The 24,578-nt window shown below is 35.0% G+C and overlaps 1 protein-coding gene across 2 annotated transcripts in view; it reads right to left on the bottom strand.

Moving 5' to 3' along the window:
- Nucleotides 1-24,578, bottom strand: part of WWC2 (WW and C2 domain containing 2) — a 228,315-nt gene that overhangs the window by 21,209 nt on the left and 182,528 nt on the right. For both annotated transcript variants that reach the window (XM_074275325.1, XM_074275326.1), the window contains exons 15-21: nt 21,312-21,504; nt 19,272-19,436; nt 17,221-17,351; nt 13,796-13,994; nt 12,105-12,269; nt 10,318-10,410; nt 4,363-4,605 (exon numbers count right to left, since the gene is read on the bottom strand). In XM_074275325.1, the coding sequence (XP_074131426.1) occupies nt 4,363-4,605; nt 10,318-10,410; nt 12,105-12,269; nt 13,796-13,994; nt 17,221-17,351; nt 19,272-19,436; nt 21,312-21,504 (1,189 nt within the window). The remainder of the gene's footprint in view (nt 1-4,362; nt 4,606-10,317; nt 10,411-12,104; nt 12,270-13,795; nt 13,995-17,220; nt 17,352-19,271; nt 19,437-21,311; nt 21,505-24,578) is intronic.

Genomic DNA, 24,578 nt, shown 5'->3' with positions numbered 1-24,578 from the left:
GAGCTTATAAAGAACAACATGGAATAAGGCTGAAAAGAAAGGAGGAAGCCAGACTGTACAGTGCTTGAAATGCCAAGCTGAGAGATTTGCCTTGAATCCTTGGATTACTTTTGATTAGGGAGCTACACAAACTTGTGCAGTGAGAATATTATTTTGGCAGTGAAAGCAACTAAGAGGTTATTGTATATGTTTTTCTGCTGGTGCTCAAATGTCCAGAAATGCATATGACACAGGCATTCCCTTTTAAAAAATGACTATCATGACTAATATGGAAATGTTTTATATACATATATAAGCTATATCAAACTGTTTGCCTTCTGAATGAGGGGGTTATAGGAATGGAGAGACTTTGAAACTCAAAATTTTAATAAACAAATATTTTTGCATATAATTAGGGGAAAATATTAAATAAAACAACAACAACAACATAAAAAAAAAAGAGCATTTGCCATCTATGAGTGATTAGCTCTAGAATATCCAAAAAGATTTAAAAAAAAATGCCCTAAGACACTTTGTTTACTTCTTTAAAAGTACCAGTTACAGCTCCAGGTGGAATATGTGTTTTGGGGGCCACATTCCTCTCCTACCAAGTGGCAATTGTGGCTAGAAGAGGATTCTCTTTGGTTTTTTTTGGCATATTGTGAATAAAACAGTTTTTGATGGCTAGCATAGGAATCACAGACTTAGAGAATTACAAAAAGATTTTCTGTATTAGACCCTTAGCAGCCATCTGGCACTAACCTTAACCCAAAATGAATCCCCTCTAAAATATAACCATGTGTATTTTATATATATTTAGACAACTACAGATACCTATTGTGTGAAGACCTCCAGGAAGAAAGGGAGAAATCATTTACTCTCAAGGCAGCTCAGTCATTCCATTTTTGGATAGTACTAAACTTGCCTCTTTGCAACTTCTATCTGATGCTCCTGGTTCTGCCTTCTGAATCAAAAAGACCAAGTCTGATCCCTTTTCATGACAAAGCCCTTCCCAGGAGCTTGAAGGGAGCTATCCTGATTCTTGCCAAATGTATCTTCTCTTCTCCAGGCTAACTATCCAACAACTTCTCCAACAACAGTGACTTGAAGCACTTTGGTATTCTATTAGTCTTGCCCGATCCTTTCCTGCATGATATATATTATGGATCAGTATCTTTTCTAAAATCTGGTAGCGAGAATCAAATGCAGAAGGATAAAAACAATTCTTATTCTTGGCAGTCTTGCCTCTATCAGGTTAATATCTCATTTACTTTTTTTTGGAAAGGAGGACTGTCATATCACACTGACTCCTATTGAACTTGCAGTTCATTAAACTCCCAAATCCCCTACTCTGATCAGTACAAAGATCCAAGACAATTCCAAAAGATACATGATGAAAAATGCTACTACATACCCCAGGGGAAAAAACTGATAACGATGGGTGCAGATTGTAATATATATTTTTTTCATTTTCTTTTTCATTTTTCTTTTAGTTTATTTATTTTTTGTTTTCCCCCAATTGTATGTTAAAACAATTTTTTTAAAACATTTGGCTTTTTCTTTAAAGTTTTGTATTCTGATGATATGATAGTATACTTAGAAAACCCCAGAGATTCTAATAAAAAGTTATTAGAAATAATTCACAACTTTAGCAAAGTTGCTGGATACAAAAAAAATCCACATAAAACCTCAACATTTTTATACATCACCAACAAAATGCAACAGCAAGAGATACAAAGAGAAATTCCATTCCAAACAAATGTTGAGAGTATAAAGTATTTGGGAATCCATCTACCAAAGAATAGTCAGGAGTTATATGAGAAAAATTACAAAACACTTGCCACAAAAATAAAGTCAGATTTAAATAATTGGAAAGACATTAAGTGCTCATGGATAGGCCGAGCGAATATAATAAAGATGACAATACTCCCCAAACTAATCTATTTATTTAGTGCTATACCAATCAGACTCCCAAGAAACTATTTTAATGACCTAGAAAAAATAACAACAAAATTCATATGGAAGAATAAAAGGTCGAGAATTGCAAGGGAACTAATGAAAAAAAAGTCAGATGAAGGTGGTCTAAGTGTACCTGATCTAAAGCTATATTATATAGTAGCAGTCACCAAAACCATTTGGTATTGGCTAAGAAATAGACCAGTCGATCAGTGGAACAGATTAGGTACAAAGGACAAAAAAGGGTACATCTATAGCAATCTAGTCTTCGACAAACCCAAAGATACTAACATTAGGGATAAAAATTCATTATTTGGAAAAAAACTGTTGGGAAAACTGGAAATTAGTATGGCAGAAATTAGATATGGATCCACACTTAACACCATATACCAAGATAAGATCAAAATGGGTCCATGATTTAGGCATAAAGAATGACATCATAAATAGATTAAAGGAAGAGAGAATAGTCTACCTCTCAGACCTGTGGAGGAGGAAGGAATTTATGACCAGAGGAGAACTAGAGATCATTATTGATCACAAAATAGAAGATTTTGATTACATCAAACTAAAAAGTTTCTGTACAGATAATACTAATGCAAACAAGATTAGAAAGGAAGTAACAAATTGGGAAAATATTTTTACAGTTAAAGGTTCTGCTAAAGGCCTCATTTCCAAAATATATAGAGAATTGATCCTAATTTATAAGAAATCAAACCATTCTCCAATTGATAAATGGTCAAGGGATATGAACAGACAATTCTCAGATGATGAAATTGAAGCTATTTCCACTCATATGAAAGTGTTCCAAATCACTACTGATCAGAGAAATGCAAATTAAGACAACTCTGAGATACCACTACACACCTGTCAGATTGGCTAAGATGACAGGAACAAATAATGATGAATGTTGGAGGGGCTGTGGGAAAACTGGGACACTAATACATTGTTGGTGGAGTTGTGAAAGAATCCAGCCATTCTGGAGAGCAATTTGGAACTATGCCCAAAAAGTTATCAAACTGTCCATACCCTTTGACCCAGCAGTGCTACTACTGGGCTTATATCCCAAGGAAATACTAAAGAAGGGAAAGGGACCTGTATGTGCCAAAATGTTTGTGGCAGCTCTTTTTGTTGTAGCTAGAAACTGGAAGATGAATGGATGTCCATCAATTGGAGAATGGTTGGGTAAATTATGGTATATGAAGGTTATGGAATATTATTGCTCTGTAAGAAATGACCAGCAGGAGGAATACAGAGAGCTTGGAGAGACTTAAATCAACTGATGCTGAGTGAAATGAGCAGAACCAGAAGATCACTGTACACTTCAACAACAATACTGTATGGGGATGTATTCTGATGGAAGTGGAAATCTTCAACATAAAGAAGATCCAACTCACTTCCAGCTGATCAATGATGGACAGAAACAACTACACCCAGAGAAGGAACACTGGGAAGTGAATGTAAATTGTTAACACTACTGTCTATCTACCCAGGATACTTATACCTTCGGAATCCAATACTTAACATGCAACAAGAAAACGGTATTACACACATATATTGTATCTAGGTTATACTGTAACACATGTAAAATGTATGGGATTGTCTGTCATCTAGGGAAGGGAGTAGAGGGAGGGAGGGGAAAATTTGGAAAAATGAATACAAGGGATAATGTTATAAAAAAAATTACTCATGCATAAAAAAAAATAAGGAAACTAACAATTAAAAATAAATAAATAAATAAAACTTTGTATTCTATATTGTATCCCTTCCTCTTTCCCTATCCTTCTCCTTCCCTGAGACAGTAAGCAATCTAATATAGGTTATACATGAGCAATTTCATTAAACATTTCCATACTAGTCATTTATTCCAAAACTCAAGAAAGAAACAAAAAATTAAAGAAAACACAGAGACAGAGAAAAGAAAAAAAGAGAAAGCAAGAGAAATGTAGCATATTTCAGTCTGCATGCAGATATTAGTTCTTTCTTTGGAAGTGATTATCTTTTGGGGGAAGCAACTAATATGGAAATGTTTTTCAAAATTTCACAGGTATAAATGACATTATATTGTTTGCCTTCTCACTGAATGGAGGAAGGATGGGAGAGAATTTTTTTTTTTTTTTTTTTTACAAAAAGAAGGGGGAAAAGACAGGAATGAATGAATGAAAGAAACTCAAACCTTTAGACAAACTGTCATCTAACCCACATTGACTATTTGTAAAGTCAAACTCCTACATTGTTCCTATGGGTAGGGAAATTCCAGTTCTAAACAAGTAACATAAGCAGGCTTCTGGAAGATACTATTTTCTTTTTAAAAAGACACTCAATTTTTAAGGAGAGAACCTCCTTTACTTTGAAAAAAAGATTAGAGACAATTCTATCCAAGTCCCTCAGAAATGCAATGCAGAGAAACGAAGCTATTGTCATTGGTACCTGTTTTTCAGCTTGTTTCAAGAGCTTCTGAAACCTCTCATCCTCGAGCATATCAGCAGAAAGAGCCATCTCTCCCTGGGCTTTCATGTCCTCCAGCTTCTGCCGCAAGTCTCGTAGGACCTGTAGTTCATCATTCAAGCGGCTCTGCCGTGTCAAAGAAGCCTGAAGATCCAGCTCTAAGTCAAGAGAAGTGCGAGGAGGGTGTTCCCGTGCTGATCTTCTATGGACTGGTGGGCAAATAGTCTGGGTGGTAAGAAAGAAAGACCAAAAAATGAGCTGGGAAATGGTGTGACATACATAAAATGTAATTTTTTTCTCAAGAGGAATCACAAGACACATTTCAAGGGATTAAATCCTCCCCACTCTCCCACCCCTCTTTGCAAGATAAGTACTATCCGATCATGTAGCCATCCATTCAGCTTTGAGAAATTCGTTCAATAATCATTTATTAAGCACCTACTAAATGCTGGGCACTGTACTGAGTGCTGGAGAGTACAAAAAAAGGCAAGAGATAGTCCATGACTTTGAAGAATTCACAATTCAATGGCAATGGCAATGAAGGCAAGTCAAAGAAATCTCTTATCCCCCTCCCAGATGAGCTTCAACTCCAATTTTCTGGTTCCCATTCTCCCTTATCAAGCTCCTTCAGCTTGACTTTCACTTCTTGAATGTTATAATCAAGGTCCTTTTTTTGAGTTAAAATACCCATACCATCCTTCGATTGATTAGCCCCAATATATCCTTTTAGATCTAGCACCACCTAGAACTTAATAAATGTTTGTTGACAGACATATAAAAACACACATCTAATTATGCATCTAGCTCCATTCTTCTGGGAGTTAAAAAGTATAAAAGTACAGTTTCAATCCTTGAGAAGTCATAACTACCAAATGTCAACCAGAAAAGAATATGACAGACCATATAATTATTACACTATTAAGCCTCTCTAGTATAATGCATGGATGTGCATAAATGAAGGTGATAGCAGTGGAAATGGAGAAGAAGAGGTCATAGTAGAGAAATATTAAGGAAAAAAAATTGATAGGATTTACAAAGACTAAACAGACAGAAGACAGAACAGGAAGAAAAGCTTGCATGACTCCAAAGAAAGAGACTATTGAGGACTGGGGATTATGACGAACCCCGGTCAGGTCCTGTTAACCCCATCATTACCACAATACCTACTATGTGTTAGATACAGGATTATAAGCACCTACACTGGCTTTCCTTCTGTTCTCTCCTGCTTCTGAAATCATCCTCTACAAGGTTCATTTTGAACCTGTCAGGTACAGTATTTTCACTATCAAATTATTTCCATTTGTTTTCTCCAAGGAAAAAGTGGTTAGGCTTCAAATACCTCTTGAACTTTTCAGTTGTGTCTTCATAACCCCATGTAGAGTTTTCTCAGACAAAATTATGGAGTGCTTTGCCATTTCCTTCTCCAGCTCACTTTATAGATGAGAGACTGAGGCAAACAGAGTTAAGTGACCTGCCCAGGGTCACACAGCTAATTATCGTCTGTGGGCCAAATTTGAACTTTGGAAGATTCCTGATTCTAAGGCAAGCACTTTCTATACGGGGCAACCTGCATTCCCTGTCAACTCCTGAATACTATGGACAAGTATTCTTGGGACTTAAGGTGTGAATCAGTAAAAGGTCTGAATTAGATTACAGTACCATTTCCTTCATGGACTCAAGTTATTTTTAAATCTTTTTTAAAAAGATCTCAAAGCAGCCAAAAGAAATATTAGAAACTTTGTGTACTGAAGACAATAAAATCTATAAAAATTGATCCTGTCCTCTGATTTAGTGATTCCAATACTACAATTATAGTCTAAGAATGTTAACAAAAGGGAAAAAGTCCTAGTGGTACAAAAGAATTCAGAGAACTATAAGTTGATTAAATAAAAATTAGAAATTAAGAATATAAAACAGAACAAAAAATGAAAACAAATAATTATAAATTAGCAAGGATTCATTAATTAGTAGCATGAAAGGAAAGACAGCTGCTAAGATTTAGGAATAGCAGAACAAACTTCTAATCAATGTATTAGAATATAATTCTGTATTTACAACAACAAATATGAATACAGAAAGACAAAGGAAATGTCAGAACATGAAGAAAGCTGAACTAGGACATTTACATTAACTAGGATTACCCAAATAAAAAACAAAACTTCATAAGTAGAGAGACAGTAAAGAGATTGGAGATAGTAAATACATTATTATTTTGCTAAAAGTTCTTGTTCTTTAATTTTGAAATTGTAAATAATTCTTAAGATTGTTTTGTTTTGCATTTTATTAGTACTTATTGAGGTTATTATGAAGTTTGTAGTAAAATATGATTAAAAGTATATGCAGTTTACTAATAAGAGATAACTGTAAGCTTCCATATATAGATTCTGTTTATTCTCATTAAACACACAATTCTAACATGTCTGTCTCCGTGGATCTCTGATCCACTGATGACTAAAAACAGGGAGTCATAAAGGGCTGAGTAACTAGTCTATAATGATCTGCTGATAATGATGACTGGGAGGGAAGGTAGAGACAGAAACATCAAAACAAGCAAGTCTAAGTTATTTAGTGTAAATGGTAGAAAGGGCTTCTAACACAATAGCTTTGAAGACCATCATTATATTATTCAACAATACAATAAAGACCCTCAAGTACTAAAAAAAAAAATCAGTTGATCACAACTGATACAATCAATTGATCATAAATCAATAAATTTCATTAAACAAAGCAGGAAGATGTCTAAATGTATACATAGTGAAGTCAATTATGCACAATAGATGAAGAACTGAAATGGAAACAGTGATACAGAAATTGAGTTGAGATTAAATCAAAATGGTTAAATTAAGATTTTTTTGGAATTTAAAGTTGAAATTTTCAATTATTTTGAAATTTTATTTGCTTAGAACACACTTCATTACCTGATATTGCTACAAAAAAAGTTTCTTTTGATGGGAGGGGAGATGGAAACTTATTTTTCAAATAGGTATAGAATTGGAATTGGACTCCCAAAATATGTTGTCTAGTAGAGGCGTTGCATGTAACAGAGATAGGTTCATGATTTTGCTGGTAAAAGGAACTTCTAAATAAAGAAATAGGCAGGACCTATATGAACTAAAGCAAAGAACCACAATCATTCTGCATAGTAACAGCAATCTGATAATGATGATAAACTGTGAAAGACTTGGCTACTCTGATCTAAGACAATTCCAAAAAACTCATGTTGAATTCTGAGTGCAAAATAAAGTATAATTTTCTCATCTTATTTTTTCCTACTTTTTTTTTTTTTAAATATGGCTAATGTGTTTTGGAAATATGGAGATGTGTTTTGCACGGTTTCACGTGTATAATTTATGTCATATTGCTTGCCATCTCAGAAGCTTGTGGAATGGATGAAAGATTGGGAGAAAATCTGGAATTCAAAATTTCTTTTTTATTTTCTTTTTTTTTTCTCAGCAGTATTTTATTTTTTCAGTTACATGTAAAGTTAGCTTTCAACATTCATTTTTGTAAGATTTTGAGTTCCAAATTTTTTCTCTTTCCTTCCCTTCCTTCTTCCCAAGAAAGCAAAAAAAACATAAATTATACATATGCAATCATTTTAAACATATTTACATATTTGTCATGTTGGGAAAGAAAAAGTAAACCAAAAAAGGGCAAAAATAGTATGCTTTTTTTGGAATTATGCTCAAAAAGTTATCAAACTGTGTATACCCTTTGACCCAGCAGTTACTACTGGGTTTGTATCCCAAAGAGATTTTAAAGAAGGGAAAGGGACCTGTATGTGCAAGAACGTTTGTGGCAGCCCTCTTTGTAGTGGCCAGAAATTGGAAACTAAGTGGATACCTATCAGATGGAGAATGGCTGAATAAATTGTGGTATATGAATATTATGGAATATTATTTTTCTGTAAGAAATGACCAGCAGGATGATTTCAGAAAGGCCTGGAGAGATTTACATGAATTGATGCTGAGTGAATTGAGCAGGACCAGGAGATCATTATATACTTCAACAGCAATACTATATGATGATCAATTCTGATGGATGTGGCCATCTTCAACAATGAGATGAACCAAATCAGTTCCAATAGAGCAGGAATGAACTGAACCAGCTACACCCAGGGAAAGAACTCTGGAAGATGACTATGAACCATTACATAGAATTCCCAATCCCTCTATTTTTGTCTGCCTGCATTTTGGATTTCCTTCACAGGTTAACTGTACATTATTTCAAAGTCTGATTCTTTTTGTACAGCAAAACAACTGTTTGGACAAGTATACATATATTGTATTTAATTTATACTTTAACATATTTAACATGTATTGGTCGATCTGCCGGGGGGGGGGGAGGGAGGAGGGAGGAGGGGAAAAATTAGAACAAAAGGTTTGGCAATTGTCAATGTTGTAAAATTACCCATGCAAATATCCGGTAAATAAAAACTATTAAAATAAAATTTAAAAAAAAAAAATAGTATGCTTTAATCCACTTTCAGTCTTCATAGTTCTTTCTCTGTGTGGCATTTTCTATCCCAAATCTATTGGAATTGTCTTAGGTTACAGTTATTTCTGAGAAGAGCTAAGTGATCATAGTTGATCACATAATCTTGCTGATACTGTGTACAAAGTAATTCAAAATTTTAAAAAAAGAATACCCCTAATCAATTGAAATGTTTAAAAAAAAAAAAAAAAGCCTATATATATATATATATACACACACATATATTGTCCCCATGTTCTTTAATAACATAGCAATACTTAGTATTACAATTAAAACAATTAAATATATTTATTACAAGGGAGGGCTCTATGGAAATTTTAAAAATAAGAAAAATCATTGAAAACAATAGGGAAGAAGAAAAGAAAGATTTTTTTTTTTTTTTAAATTTTAAGAAAAAGGGGCAGCTAGGTGGCGCAGTGGATAGAGCACCAGCCCTGAATTCAGGAGGACCCGAGTTCAAATCTGGTCTCAGACACTTAACACTTCCTAGCTGTGTGACCCTGGGCAAGTCACTTAACCCCAGCCTCAGGGGGGGAAAAATTTTTTTTAAGAAAAAGAAAACAAGTGAAATCAACCACATCTGAAAGCAGATGTCACACCCTGCATCCCTAATCCCTCTACCTTTTCTTAGGAGAAGGGAAGTGTTTAATAATCTATTCTCTATGACCACCAATATTGGTCATTATAATTAATAAGGATTCAACTACCTTTCAGTTTACTTTATTGTTGTCTTTGTTTACACTTTTCCTGATTTTGCTTACTATATCTTTTTATGCTTCTCTAAATTCAAGTTTGTCATTAAAAAATTCTTTAGTATTTAATTTTTCCCCAGTTATAAGCTTATCATTTCTTATGGCACAAAATAGAATACATTTAATATCACAAATTAATCAGCCATTCCTCAATTGGCTTCCTTTTTCCATTACTTCCAATTTTTTGCCTTAAACTGTTGCTTTTAAAGTACTTAAATGTACAGTCTAGCACTTGACTATATCTTGACTCCTTAAACTTCTATTATTTGTTAGATTTCGATCTTATTTCCTCAAACTGAAGACAAAGTCCTTAAAGGACAGGTTGTGGATTTCAGTCTTCCTCGGTAATCGATCAGTTCCTGATAGAGTGCTGGGTATCGAGAAGGCCTTCATTTATTACTGGTTCACCCAGATTGTTTCTGCCTAGATGGTATGGATATAAAGTTTAGCTCAAGGTTAGACTCAATAACCATAAATTTCAAACTCTTGGAACTGAAATTAACATGCTTCCTTGTATAAACCCCCAGAGACATTTTTATAACTGGCATTTCATTTAAAGCTCTGGGTAGCCCAGGGGTGCTTACTACAGTTGCCTAAGAGCACGGCAATATTATACCTTCAGCAATTCTATCATTGATCGCGAACTAATTCTGACTTGCAGAGAAGGGGGTGAACATAAAGTGATACATACCCTCTTGACCCTCAAGCTACGGCGTTCTGTTGCATTTCTCACAAAGAGAGATTTTCTGGCCAGTGTGGAGCTGTCACTGTCACTTCGGTTTAACTGTTAAAGAGAAGAAAAAATAACCATATATCATACATATAGGTGTGAGCATGTGTGCATGCACACACACATACCCAAGTACCCAGCAATACCACGCATACATACCCAAGTACCCAGCAATACTATCAAATGTAATTGGGCTGTTAGAAAATTTTCCCTAAGAAAATAATAATTTTTCTTAGAACAAATTTTTTTTAATCCAATTCTTTAATCTAAATCTCAGTCAACCTTACTGAGAGCTGGAGTGGACTTTACAAAATTATAGTTGATGTTTGTCTTTTTTTTGAAGAGGACCAATGACATCACAGGGCGATATCTTGACTTGTATGTGAATTGGATTTAAATGAGGCAGAATAGCACAAAATCATCAGTCTTACTCTCTTTTAGAGTCATTCAAATGAAGTAGCAAGACAAAGTCAGGATGACTGGCAGCTGGCTTCTTAGCCCTTGGCTGGCCATCCACTGGCCGAGGTCTTCATATTCTTGGGGTAGACGTTCCCCTAACTTGATGACAGTCAGTTGCTCTCATCCTGGTTTAGCCTATCTGCTGGGGCATGGTCAAAGTGCATGCTAAGTGCATGCTATGTGTCTTGGAGCCACAAATGAAAGTTGAATGCCAGGTGGGCACCAAAAGTGGATCAGTAGTCCTGAAAAGTACCAGTCTTCTCTGAACACCAGCCCTCATCAGGATCACTACAAAACAGAACTAATTCCAGATGAGGTAAAGCTTATCAAGGGGATCTTTTGATATTTTGCCGTGAATACAATTTCTACTTCAGCAGGACTAATAGGGTCTGAATTATTCTTAAAATTATTCTTAAAAGCATAGGTCAATAGATATACTCCATGTAAACAGAAGTATATACCCTATACCTCACTGAAAGGCAAAAGGGCAGCAAAGGTTGAACATAAGGCTTGAGGTATTAGCTGAATGAGCCTGGGTAAGTCACTTAATCTTTATGTGTCTGTTTCCTGCTCTGCAATAAACAAGCAAACAAAATATATACATTTTATATTATGTAATATATATATGTATAAAACATATAAATATAGAATATTCTTATATTAAATTATCAAATATACTCAATACAAGAAAATCTTTTATATTATATAAAAATATATTTCTTAAATTTATACATACATACATTTTGTTTTTGGTTTTTTCCCCTGAGGCAATTGGGGTTAAGTGACTTGCCCAGTATCACACAGCTAAGAAGTGTTGTGTCTGAGGACAGATTTGAACTCAGGTTTTCTGGACTTCAACTCTGGTGCTTTATCTACTGCACCACCCAGCTGCCCCGACACATACATTTTAAGAAAATTGCTGTGCCTTATGGTCTCCAGGTCCCTTTTAGTTCTCCAAGTATGATCCTTTAAATTTTTAAATATAACCTTAACTCTGATCCCCAAATAGTTTATCCATCAACACATAAAACCTTATTAATTATAGGTTTCTAACAGATCTTTGATAGCAGGAAACAAAAATTAATCTCTAAGACAACCACTTTGAAAAAAAAACAAAAAACTAAGCAGAACCAGTAAAGTCACTTGAGTGGTTAAAAAGACCTAGTGAAATTCACATCCCAAAAGGGAGAGGAAATCTGCTTATATACCAAATTTGGCATCTTACTCTTTGTGACTACTCAATGAAATTACATTTAATAGCAATTCATTACCCTTGCTTTTCACCTTACCCTACAGATGTAGTGGTTCCGCTCTCCTGGAGAAAAGGTTTGGGAGCGCACAATCATGCTATTTCTGACAAAAGGATGCTGCCGAGAGCTCAGACTGGAACGATCCTTAGGTCGGACGGCCATATTTTCATGAAATGCTTCCTCGGTATTTGTCTCTTTATCAACCTGATAGGGGAAAGGAACAATTCTTATTTGTTTTAAATACTTAATTCAAATATTAAGTATCTTTTTATATATTTAGGAATAATAAATCATCAAGTTGTTATAGATCTGCCTGTCTGCTTTTCCATTTGCATATACACAAATACAAAGATGTTTTTCACAGACACAAATGATAAAAAACCACATACCAAACCAAAGGAAAACTAAGTTTATCTTTATAGGTCAGGATGCCTGATATGGGATCAGACAAAAATACTTCCATTATAAGTTGTTGCATTTTAAAGAAATACAAAGAAAATTCAGCATACTGGATAGAAAGCCAGCCTTAGAAGTGGTTTCAAAACCTATTTTTGACCACATACTGGCTGTGTGACTCTGAAGACATTTAAATTTTTAGTCCTGAAGACTAAGAAGGACAGAACACTAGTAGAATTAAATTGGTAAAATTTCCTCTCTGGGAGTGGCATATTTTGATGATGTCACAGGTTTGGACAAAAATTAGGATAGGTAGAATAACAATTTTTGAGAAAGCCAATGAAGCAATTACATACATACACACACACACATGTATGTATATTTAGACATGTATATATGTGCATACACATACAGGTATATGTATGTACACATGCATATACAGATATATGTAAATACCTGTCTGACAACTATCTATCCATGTCTAAAAATGCAACACTGCTTCAAATACTTTACATTCTTAAAAAAATAAGAAAATAAAATTTTAGTATACAAAATGAATGCTTTAAAAGTCATTCAGGGAAGAATTTTTAAATTAAAGCCACCAAAGAATTAAAACTAATATAATGAGAACCAGAAAATAGGTGTTAGAATATTTTGATTAAACATGGAAAATATAATCAAAGCCTTTTGACAATTTAATTTTTTTTTGCATTTTATGGAAAGGAAAGACAAATTCAAACAAAGACCATCAAAGGATGAGAATAAAGCCAGGATCTTCAGATTTTCTCTCCCTTTTGGGATATGAATCTTACTATCACTCTCATCTACTTATTAAAGTACTGCTGAGCCTACACTGATCCATTAGCTAATCAGAGAATCAATAACAAACTTTCAATAGGAAAGTCAACTCCCTCTGTGGGTTTCAAATGTTCATTCCCTGTGTAGACTTTAAATCACTGTCACATTGATTATCTATGTGTGCGCTCCACAGAATTTAAGAAAAATATTTAATACATATTCATGGGAACTTTTATAAATAAATGAATTTTTAAAAAATGAGTAAGCCTATTTCTTTTAATTACCCCTAGGCTTAGCTTTCATATATCACACACAATCTGAGAATTAGTCTTTTGAACCAATTTATAAATTTTAAAGCTCACGCAGTACATCTTACACTCTACCCATACATCATCAGTGCATTTCATGATTAGATTTTGACTCATGAACTTAGCATATAATTATTCCTGAAGGGACAAGCCCATGTTTTGGCGTTTTTGTTTTGTTTTTAGAGCACACAGTATTATTGCTTTAGAAACACATCTTAAAATATTCACCAGGCTGGGCACGACGGGAGGTAGCTGAGTCCAAGGTTCTTTGGTATGGCTGGTTTCTTTTATGCTCTCCTCCTCATTCAGCTTAGGCACAATTGTACATGGTCCATGCTCTTCTGTAAAGTCATCCCCCTCTGACAGCTTAGTTTCTGCTTCTTCCTTGGCCATGAGCTCATTGGAGGTCTTTGTTAACATTTCTAACCTATGAGAGAGGAAAAAAAAAAAAAGAATCTGTCCTGAACTAGCAGCTTCTCTGAAGAAAACTGTAGAATGCCCAGTTATCACCCAGGCAATGAGCAACAAGGCCAGCACAGGCCATCTGCCTAACTGGTTTCCAAATGATTTTCCAAGAAAAGTAAAAAGGCTCTAAAAGTGTTTGTATAGGTTAGGCTATGAAGAAGGTGCGCTAACTGGAGATCTCTAATTCATGAGGCTTGGTGCTATAAGTTAATGTTTCTAAAAGTACTTGAAGAGCCTGTGATTTCATCATTGTGTACCACCTTCACTGATGTAGATTTTTTTTTTAATTAAAGCTTTTTATTTTTCAAAACATATACATGGATAATTTTTTTTAACATTAACTCTTGCAAAATCTTATGTTCCAATCCTCCCCCACTGCCTCCCCTAGATGGAAAGTAGTCTAATATATGTTAAACATGCTAGAAATCTGTGTTAGATCTAATATATGCATACAACATATTTATACAATTTTCTTGCTACCCAAGAAAAATCAAATCAAACTGGATAAAAAAAAAAACAAGAAAGAAAATAAAATGCAAATAAACAACAACAAAAAGAGTGAACATTCAGTTCTCACAGTCCTTTCTCTGGGTATAGAAGGTTCTCTTCATCACAAGATCGTTAGAACTGGTCTGAATCCACTGATGTAGATTTCAACCTTTCTATAACTAGCAATTTTTCATGAGTTGTTATGACTGAAAAAAAAAATCATTACATTGGCTGCTAATATTCAGATAGGGTACCTAGGTGGTACAATAAATGAGAGGGTTGGTCCTGGAATCAGGAAGGCTTGAGTTAAATCTGGTCTTAGACAATCCTAGTTGTATGACTCTGGGCAAGTCACTTAACCCTATATGCCTCAGTTTCTTCATCTGTAAAATGGGCTGGAGAAGGAAATGACAAATTATTCCTATAACGTTGCCAAGAAAACCCCAGAGGGAGTCATGAAGAGTCGGAAATGGTTGAAGTAACTCAACAAATATTCAGGAAATGAATTTAGAATCCAACTTGATACAGGGTTTGTTGTTGGATATTTTTAAGGGTGGTAGGATAGATGAGAGCTCGTGCAGAAACTGGGAATGAGTGACCATGGGATTATATATTGGACATTATAGTCTTGGGAAGTTGTGTGTACATCAAATCTTATTTTGAGATACACACACACACACACACACACACACACACACACACATATATGATTAAATTAAGTTTGTATTAAAGTTCTTCTATAACATCACTTCACTATAACATGTACAGTAAAAGAGAGAAAAGGACCCATATGTGCAAAAATGTTTGTGGCAGCCCTTTCCACAGTGGCTAGAAACTGGAAAGTGCGTGGATGCCAATCAGTTGGAGAATGGCTGAATAAGTTATGGTTTATGAATGTAATGGGACATTATTGTTCTATAAGAAATGATCAACAGGATGATTTCAGAGAGGCCTGGAGAGACTGACATGAACTGATGCTGAGTAAAGCAAGCAGAACAAAGAGACCATTGTATGCAGTTACATTATGAGAAGATCAACTGTGATGGACAGTTCTTCTCAATAACGTGGTTATTCAAGACAATTCCAGTGGATTTCGGAGGGAAAATGCCATCAGTATCCAGATAGAAAATTATGGAGACTAAATATGAATCAAAGTTTGGTTTTTCTTTTTTCCTCATTGTTTTTTCCCTTTTGGTTTGATTTTTCTTTTTGCAAAACATGACAAATATGGAAATGTTTTTTTTTTTTAATTAAAAATTTCACATATTTAACCCATATCAGATTTCTTGCTGTTTTGGGGAGGGAGTAGGTAAGGAAGGGAAGGAAAAAAATTTTGGAGCACAGTCTTACAAAAATGAATGTTGAAAACTATCTTTACATGTATTTGGAAAATAGAATACTACTGAAAATTAAAAAAAAACCAAAAAAACCTGTAACATGCACAGTCACTTAACTTACCTATTTTATAGATTTAGCCTTGATAGAAAAAATTATAAAATGTAATCAAGCATGGTGTAATTATAATAACCAAGCTTGGAGAGGATGCCCCTCTCCTTTTTAACACTGCAGAGATGGACTACTGATATGGTAGGTAGATATTTTGGTTACTTTTGCTAAACAACTCCATGCCCCAATTTTAAAATCTTTGTTATCTTTATTCCAAGGAAATGTGGATAGGAATAAGTGATGTGTGGTGATTGTGTGTGTCTATGACTCTCTGTCTGAATATATTTGCACATGAGGATGATGTAAAATCAAAAGGCCTCACTAAAAACCTGGATTCTGTTCTGTCATTCATGATTATTGGTTGATTTGTACTGTTACTTTCATCTGCACTACAACTGGCAACACATTGTTGGTTGTACTTATTAAGGTCTGCTATGTAGCACAATGGATAGAGTGCCCGGCCTGCAGTCAGGAAGAATTATCTTCCTGAGTTCAAATCTGGCCTCAGATGCTGGAGGAGTCACTTAACCCTATTTGCCTCAATTTCCTCATCTGTCAAATAAACTGAAAAGGAAACGGCAAACCACTCCAACATCTATCTTTGTAAAGAAAATCCCAAATGGGTCACAGAGTCAGAAACGACTGAAAAACGAACACCTATCAAATATCCTCAGCTATTTTGGTTCCTTCTAATAAGCACCAGCCTTGAATTCAGGAGGACCCGAGTTCAAATGTGGTCTCAGACACTTAACACTTCCTAGCTGTGTGACCTTGGGCAAGTCACTTAACCCCAATGCCTTAGCCAAAAAAAAAAAAAAAAAATTAAAAAATGATGAAAAACACACACACACACACACAAAATGGAGGAGAGAAGAGGTGGAGAATAATAGTTGTTTTTGTTTTCTGAATTAATTTACTTTGTCAGTGTAGAAATGGCTTTTCTGTACTTTTAGTAAGACAAACGAGCAGGGTTTCAGTTAACCATAATCTAGATGACAACTTTCAAAATAGTTATTTAGGGGTCTATTAAGGAAATTAAAATGAAGTGCTCTACAGCCAACAGCAGAAGGTATAAAGGCTAGAGAAGAGAATTATCTTGATAATTTGTCTTCTGCCTGACCACAAAAAGTACATAAAACCCAAAAAATAATCCCATTTGTGATAACTACCGCTTCTTTATATCATCCCCTACCCACAAAGGCCCCACATACTTCCTTAATTAACAAAATTGGAAAAGGAAATAACTGCTGTACCAATATTCATCAAGGCTCCTTGATTCCTTTTGTTGCCTCGGTTCTTCCTCTTCCTCCACTTCTTGTGACAAATCTCTCTCTACAGCTTGTAACTCAGCTGATGTTCTTTCTAGCAAAGCTGACACAGCATCCTGAAGGTGAAGAGAATACCACAGCCTGTAATCGCCATCACCGACAGCAGTTCATATAAAATACCAAAACATTTTACACATATTACTCTTCTGACTTTCTACTGTGGCCCATGAGTTATGTGAACTATTAGATCCATTTTAAATTGTTTTAATTCTGAGAAAACAGAGGCTCGGAAAAGTTAAGTACCTTCCCAGGATCAGATAGCTAGTTACCATGGTGGCTAGGCCTTTCTGATTCCCAGTCTAGTTCTCTATACATTAATTGACAATGTCATAGATATTATCAAGAAATGCTACGGAATTAGAAATTTTATATGGGATGTCTCAGAACTCTTAGTATGGTTTTAGGCTTTAGTGGCTTAAAACTATATTACGACTTTTAGGGCACCCTATATATAGAAAGACCATTCCCTTGAATTCCTGAACGTTTTATTTCCCAAGCAGTGACTAGCACAATGTGAGGCACACCATGAGCATTCACTAATTATTTGCCTAAAAATTGATTTATTGGCTTAGCAAACTCTGTAACAGGAGCAGCCAGGAACTTGGGCTAAGTCTTAATCCTCAAAAATTCCAAATTAAGGACAATAATTTTGTGACACACCTACATGGAATTATGAGGCAATCAGCATTTTCATGAAAAATTCCATGTATTCCATTCTCATCATATTGAATTTTCTTACAACTGAATAAAAGATTCAGTCCATTCTTCACACTGTTGCCAAAGTAATTTTCCTAAGTGCAGATCTGATTACATCACAGTAGCTTTCTAATGCCTCTATAATCAAACATAAATACTCTTCTATTTAGCTTTTAAAGCCCCCTTCATAATCTCATCATAACCTATCTTTTCAGCCTTATTGAACATTATGACTCCCCTTCCCTTAATCCATCCAAATTGGCCTCTCTCTGTTCCTTATGTGATATTACATGTAACCTCCCTCTCAAATTACACTGAATTTATCTATATGTATTCCCTTTTAAATTTATTATATACATGTTATATAAATCATTCTTTCTCCAGTAAGAATGTAAGTTCCTTGAGAGGACAAATCATTTCATATATTATATTTTTATCTTAAATACCTAGCACAGTGCCTAGGACATAGTAAATGCTTAATAATAAGAATTTCTAAACTTTTAGGAAAGTAAGTAGTAGTTTTAGGCTGTGTGGGAAGAAAAAACATATACATGTTGTAAACATTTTCAAATCTAAAACCTTATAGTGCAATCAAACACATAAAATTATCATGCAAAGATAATATAGTGGATAAAGCACCAGACCTAGAGTCAGGAGGACCTGAGTTCAAATCTATCCTCAAATACTTCCTGGCTGTGTGATCTAGGCAAGTCACTTAATTCCAACTACCTCATCAAAAAAGTAATATTAATAAAATTAAATTAACATTTAAAAACAGAAGTTAATAACAATAGCTAAAGTTTTTATAACATTTGAAGCACTTTATAAAAATATCAATGACATTGGGAGGTAGGTACAACTTTTATCCCCACAGGCAAAGAAGCTAAGGCAGACAAAGTTTAAGTGATTTGTCTGAATCACACAGTCAGTGATCAATTTGACTTCAAACAACCTTCACTTATAGAGGTTCAAGTCTTTCTATTTGCTCAGTTTAGGTCTGTGCTTTCTGGATAAAATGATGAGAGGTTTTGTGAGGAAAAACAGTACATGGACATTTAAAAAGTTATGCAACAGAATTTCATTTTATGGTCAGATAGTAGGCAGAAAAAAGCCCAATCTTTAATAAAAAACTATTTAATAAAAACCTGGGGAAATGGTGTATTTAGGGGAAAGGGTATGGAGACAGGAAAGGGAAAAAAAGCATTTGATGGAAAACATATTTTTTTGTAGTTGAATTACATTTCATTGAATTTTAATGATACATCCCAACTTTGGCTCACCAGGTCTAAGGGGCCCAGTGAAGGCTGGCTCTGGTGAAACTCAACTCCTTCACTTCCTTCTTCATCTTTTCTGTAAGCAACTGGCTTGCAAGGTAGCAAGTTATACCACAAAGTGAAAAAATCATCTGCAATGGGAAAATCTGCAAGGCTGATCTGAGTTCCGGCCTATGAGTTTAAAAAAAAAAAGAAGAAAAGAAAGGAAAGAAAGCTTTTAAAATAAGTCTTGGCCTTTCCCTCCTTTTACAACCCAATTCTCTATGCTAGAGATAATAGTTCTGTGTGCTTGATAAAATGTTTACCTACATGGCCTGCTTCTGTGTGTTTTGTATATATAACAGAATTTCATTTTCAGGGCTATTTAAATATTGAAACTAATTCTGAGATCATTTTGTGGGATATTATTTTGTCCATCCATAAAACTAGGCTTTGTTACAATAAGTTTCAAAAAACAAGCCAATGAACACAAATGAAAAAGTTTTTACAATGTGCCAGACCAATAAATCCAGAGTCATTTATGAGAACTATAACTGAAAAGTATCTGGCTCTTCAATGAGAAAAATTGAATTGTTGATAATTGGGCTTTCCAGCAACTTAAACTTAAACTTAAGTTTAGTTTTAGTTTACCTTTCTGGGGGGAGAGCAGGACTAAAATCTTTTGTATTATATTGATCAAAAAAGGGTTACTAACTAGAACCTAAGTGAAATGAGCCAATTCATTTATAATATAGTATTATAAATATAACATGTTAATATAATATATGTTATATATGATATATAAACAAATACATAATGTCATATATCATTTTTATGTTAGTATATATTATGTAATACATAATTATATATGTATATAATATATATTTATTATAATATAATTATGACCCGTGGGTCATAATTAGTAAAACAGAGGGCCCAAAGATCTGAATTCAAATTCTGCTTCTGATGTATATGGGCTATGACACTGTTTGACCATTTAACCTTTCCTTGTTCTAGGGACCCATCTAAGATTCTAAGTTGTAGAGAAGATGCCATCCAGTATTAGCAGATGGGGTCTCTTCATCTAGAAATTCCCAACATTGATGAAATCACAAGTTTAGTTCCTGACCCTATCATATATGCTATGCTTAGATATGCACAACTCAATTTTTTAAAGGAAATCTAAAAATAATTTCCTTCTATTTTTGGTGGCTGAATGTTATTCTGGTTACTGTTCTCAAAATTCAAGTTCATTTGAAAAAAATCGACCTTTTCAGAACTTTGGATTATTGTGTATACAAATCTACACATACAGCTATTGTGTATATATACACCTATGTACTTTCAGAATGATATTCACACAAGGGGATAGAGCAAGTTCTGAGAATCTCTACTAGAAGGGTTCTTCACTGAGGGTCCACAGATATCAAAGAGATACATGACTAAATTTAAGGGGACCCAAGGAATATGGGAGGAAATTACATCTTTATTTTCACTTATCTTTGGTCTCCTTTGTAATCCTATGTATTTTATATATGCATTTATAAATACTGTTCTGATTAAGGAGTTCAAAGCCCCAAAGCAAATGCCAAAAGGGTCCATGAAACAAAAAAAGATTGGTATTACTGAGAAATGAAGTTGCTTGCAATTTCTAGTATTTAGTATCTCATTTCACTTATCCTTTTGACACTTCATTATGAGTGAGAGTTTCTTACAAAGATACACAATTTTCACATATCTACAAGAAATAGAGATAAAATTCCTTCTATGGTCAAAGGATAGGATCAAAACATAGTTTCCATGGAAAACCAGAGAGCTTCTAACCATTGTACTGAGTTAATACTAAAGTCTAATAAGTGTCTGGCACAAGGGTCAGAGGAACTCTGGCCATTAGCCCAAAGCGGACTGAAAGGCATTTTCGGAGTATCCCAAGGCCTCAGTCAGAATCCTGGGCCTGATGACTGGCTGAGGAGGAGGAACTCTTCAACATTCCAGGAAGTGGCAGGAAGAAATGTGAGGTGATGGCACTGATGGGGAAAATCATGATGATGCTGACAAAAAGCATACCAGGCATTCTTCCCGTTGGTCTTTGCTGACGGAACAGGCATCCACCCTTAAAGTCTTCTGCTGCAGAGCCACGGGGGAGAGGGCCACTCTGAATATTTCATTAAACAAAATGAATTCTTCAGCAGGATGGACTTTTGTGCGAAAAAGACAGCTGATGTCTGCAGAGGGGGGTAGGACTGCAATCCTAAAATACCTTCAAAGAACAAAACCACAACATTTTGAGAAGGAGCTTAACCTTCACAGTAGCATTTAAAATGATCTCCAAAACAGTGAAAAGCAGAGGAAACTTAAGAATCATGATCAATGTTTGGGGTGGGGGCGGGGGGAGCTTTGCTGTTGTAGCCGATTCATGCTCAGCTGCAACATCCGTGCTGGCTGCCCAGTGAAAGACCGCACGGTTCCAGTCAGCCATCTCCCACTGCAGGAAGCCGACCACGGAAAATGCAAGCCAGGGAACTGAAGAGGCAGAAATTCAGTGGGGCAGATAAATTTAACTTCCCACCTGTCCCTTGCACAGCCAATTTCCAAATAGTTATTTCTGTGCCTTGGGAAGGTTAATGACAGATGAGTAGGTAGTGCTGACTGCATCCAAATGAATCCTCACCCCGAGTACTTAATGAGAGATGCTGAAGATCATGTCCCAGAGAATAGATTACATTATCCTACTGGAAACAAGAAGGACTAAAAAAGCCAAAAGATCATTTGGAAGCAGGTAGTTAGAAAAACTGAACGCCAGTTAGACACAAAAACTTCATAGCTGGGCATCTCAAAAGTATTATATAAATAGAGCAATCTTATTTTTTTAAAAAGTAGTTTTCATCGCATTTAACTTGCAGAGAGAAAGAACACTAATAACTGACAATATTAATCTGTTGTTTAAAGTTGAACCCCCCCTCCCCCAAAGAGACCTACACTGAGCACAGGAAAAGGCTTTAATCTATGGAAGGATAATGCAGTTCTTAAAAGCAGCATGACAATAGGGAGTACAAGAAGGCCTATACCAGTAGTGAGAGAGGAAATAGAAACAGATATCTATCAGTTCCATGTTGACTTAGAAAAACACAATTTAATCTTTTGGAGGTAGCTAGGTGATTCAGTGGTTTTATCCTAGAGTTAGGAGACCCAAGTTCAAATTCAACCTCTGACACCCTGGGCAAATCATTTAAGCTCTGGTGAAGGAAATAGCAGACTACTCTAGTATTTTGGTCAAGAAATTCCTACATAGGGTCATGAAGAGCCGGGCAGGACCGATTGACTGAAAGAACAACAAAATATATTTTTATTTATTTTGTTAAACAGTTCCCAATTACATTTTAATGTAGTTCAGGCCAGATTTGGACATTTTTCTGGCCTGCCTGAATTTGACACCTCTTGCCCATACTATATATCCCCTTCTTCTTGGAGAACTGGTTTCCAAATCACCAAAATAGGTGGAAAGAGTCAGGGAGAAACCTGCTAATAAATACTAGTTACCCATTGGTCAAACTTATCTTGTTTAGTGGTCAAAAGGTGATTTTCTTTGTAAGATCTATAAATTCAATCTCACAACTTGGAAATTAGCTTTTATTATCCCAGCCCTTTATATCAATATCAATGATTAAATTTTTGCAACTAAAACTCGATAGACATCATCACTGGCAAAAGAACCACTACGGGCCATGATTCTATTCCCCAGGGGATAACATTTTAGCAGTTCCCAATGAAGAAATATTTTCCTTTTTTAAGAAAAGTGAAAAGAAAGTAGAATAGGAGTTTGAACTGCAAATTGTAGGTTCTTAATTTCTTTTACTTGTTTTGACATGATGACTTTAATCTACAAGATAAAAATAGCAATTGAATACAATGTAATTTAAATAGCTATATGCCAAGGCTGCAGAATAAAATGCCAGGGCTGAAGCCAGGATAACTTTCACCTTTCCCCACCTTTTCAGCAATTAAGGGTTTTCCAAAGACCTGGGTTAAATAAGCACTGGGCATCAGAAAGGAGAGGGAGTACCTCCTGCCATGCAAATGAAGGATATGAGCTGCTTATTTTATTTAACTTATCTTTTTTCTCTTTAATTTCAAAGTGGAAAAAAAGGCATTTTGGTTTTTTTCCCCTATTTTTTTCCCCAGTTACATGTAAAATATATATGTATTTTACATTTGTTTTAAAACTTTGAAAATTCCAAATTCTCTCCCTTCCCTTCCTCCCCACCCAACTTGAGAAGGCACATGTGAAGTTGTGCAAAATGTTTCTATAAATGTTACAAAAGAAAACATAGATTCCCCCCCAAAAAACCTCAGAAAAATAAAGTAAGAAAAAATTTAAAGTATATTTCAATCTGTATGACGACACAGCAAGTTCTTTCTTTGGGTATGAAGAGCATGAAAATAGCCTTTTTAAAAAACATCTCTCACTATCCTGTATTTCTTGTGGCTATTTTGACATTGCTCTTAAAATGGGTATAAGACAATGATACTCTTCCACAACACAAGAAAGAAAACTCCACCCCACCAACATTTGGAATATAATTATAAACTATTTGGAACAACAGAGAAAAAAATTACCCATGCATACGCGTGTATACGCACAGCCATCAAAAAATTGTCATGCTGGCCTTGCATTGCTCATAATATCACTATGTACAGGACATATACATTAACTCAAGATCAAATATAATAAAGGGACAATATTTTTACAAAGGTAAATATATATATATATATGTGTGTATATGTATATTTATCTGTGTGAAACTATATATTCACTTGTTTGTTTATTCGTGGCTCTCATTCTTCCTATCATAAGCATTTCCCAGTATACTATCCCCACTGAATTCTCTCTTCTATGAAGAAAAACAATTAAGCAAAACTAACCAAACAAGTGATTTTACAAGACAGCACATAAAACTTGTGGTCTTTGGTTCTTTACAGAGGGGAGGGAAGTGTGTTTTGTAGGCACCTAAGATCATTACATCATAGATTTAAAGCTAGAAGAAGCCTTAGAAACAATCAAATCCGCTCCACTACCATTTTATAGATGAGAAAACTGAGGCCCAAATAAGTTAACTCACTTTCCCAGAGTCATAATTAGCAACTATCTGAGGAGGGATTTGAAAGCCATCACTATCCTCAGTTCTTTCATTATTTCAGTGGATCTACCTTTTTGTACTACCAACTCCTTGCTGTTGAAAAAGATAGTGGCTGGATTGGTTTTAATGGTGGAAGTAGAAGAGTTTCATTTTTAGCATTTCTTTAAGGGCCTGCTTTCCTGTCTCCTTAGGGCTG

The sequence above is a fragment of the Sminthopsis crassicaudata genome, chromosome 6, assembly GCF_048593235.1.
Source record: "Sminthopsis crassicaudata isolate SCR6 chromosome 6, ASM4859323v1, whole genome shotgun sequence".
Taxonomy (NCBI): Eukaryota; Metazoa; Chordata; class Mammalia; order Dasyuromorphia; family Dasyuridae; genus Sminthopsis; species Sminthopsis crassicaudata.
Note: the sequence above shows the minus strand (reverse complement) of the source record. Positions and strands in the feature narration are given on the sequence as shown.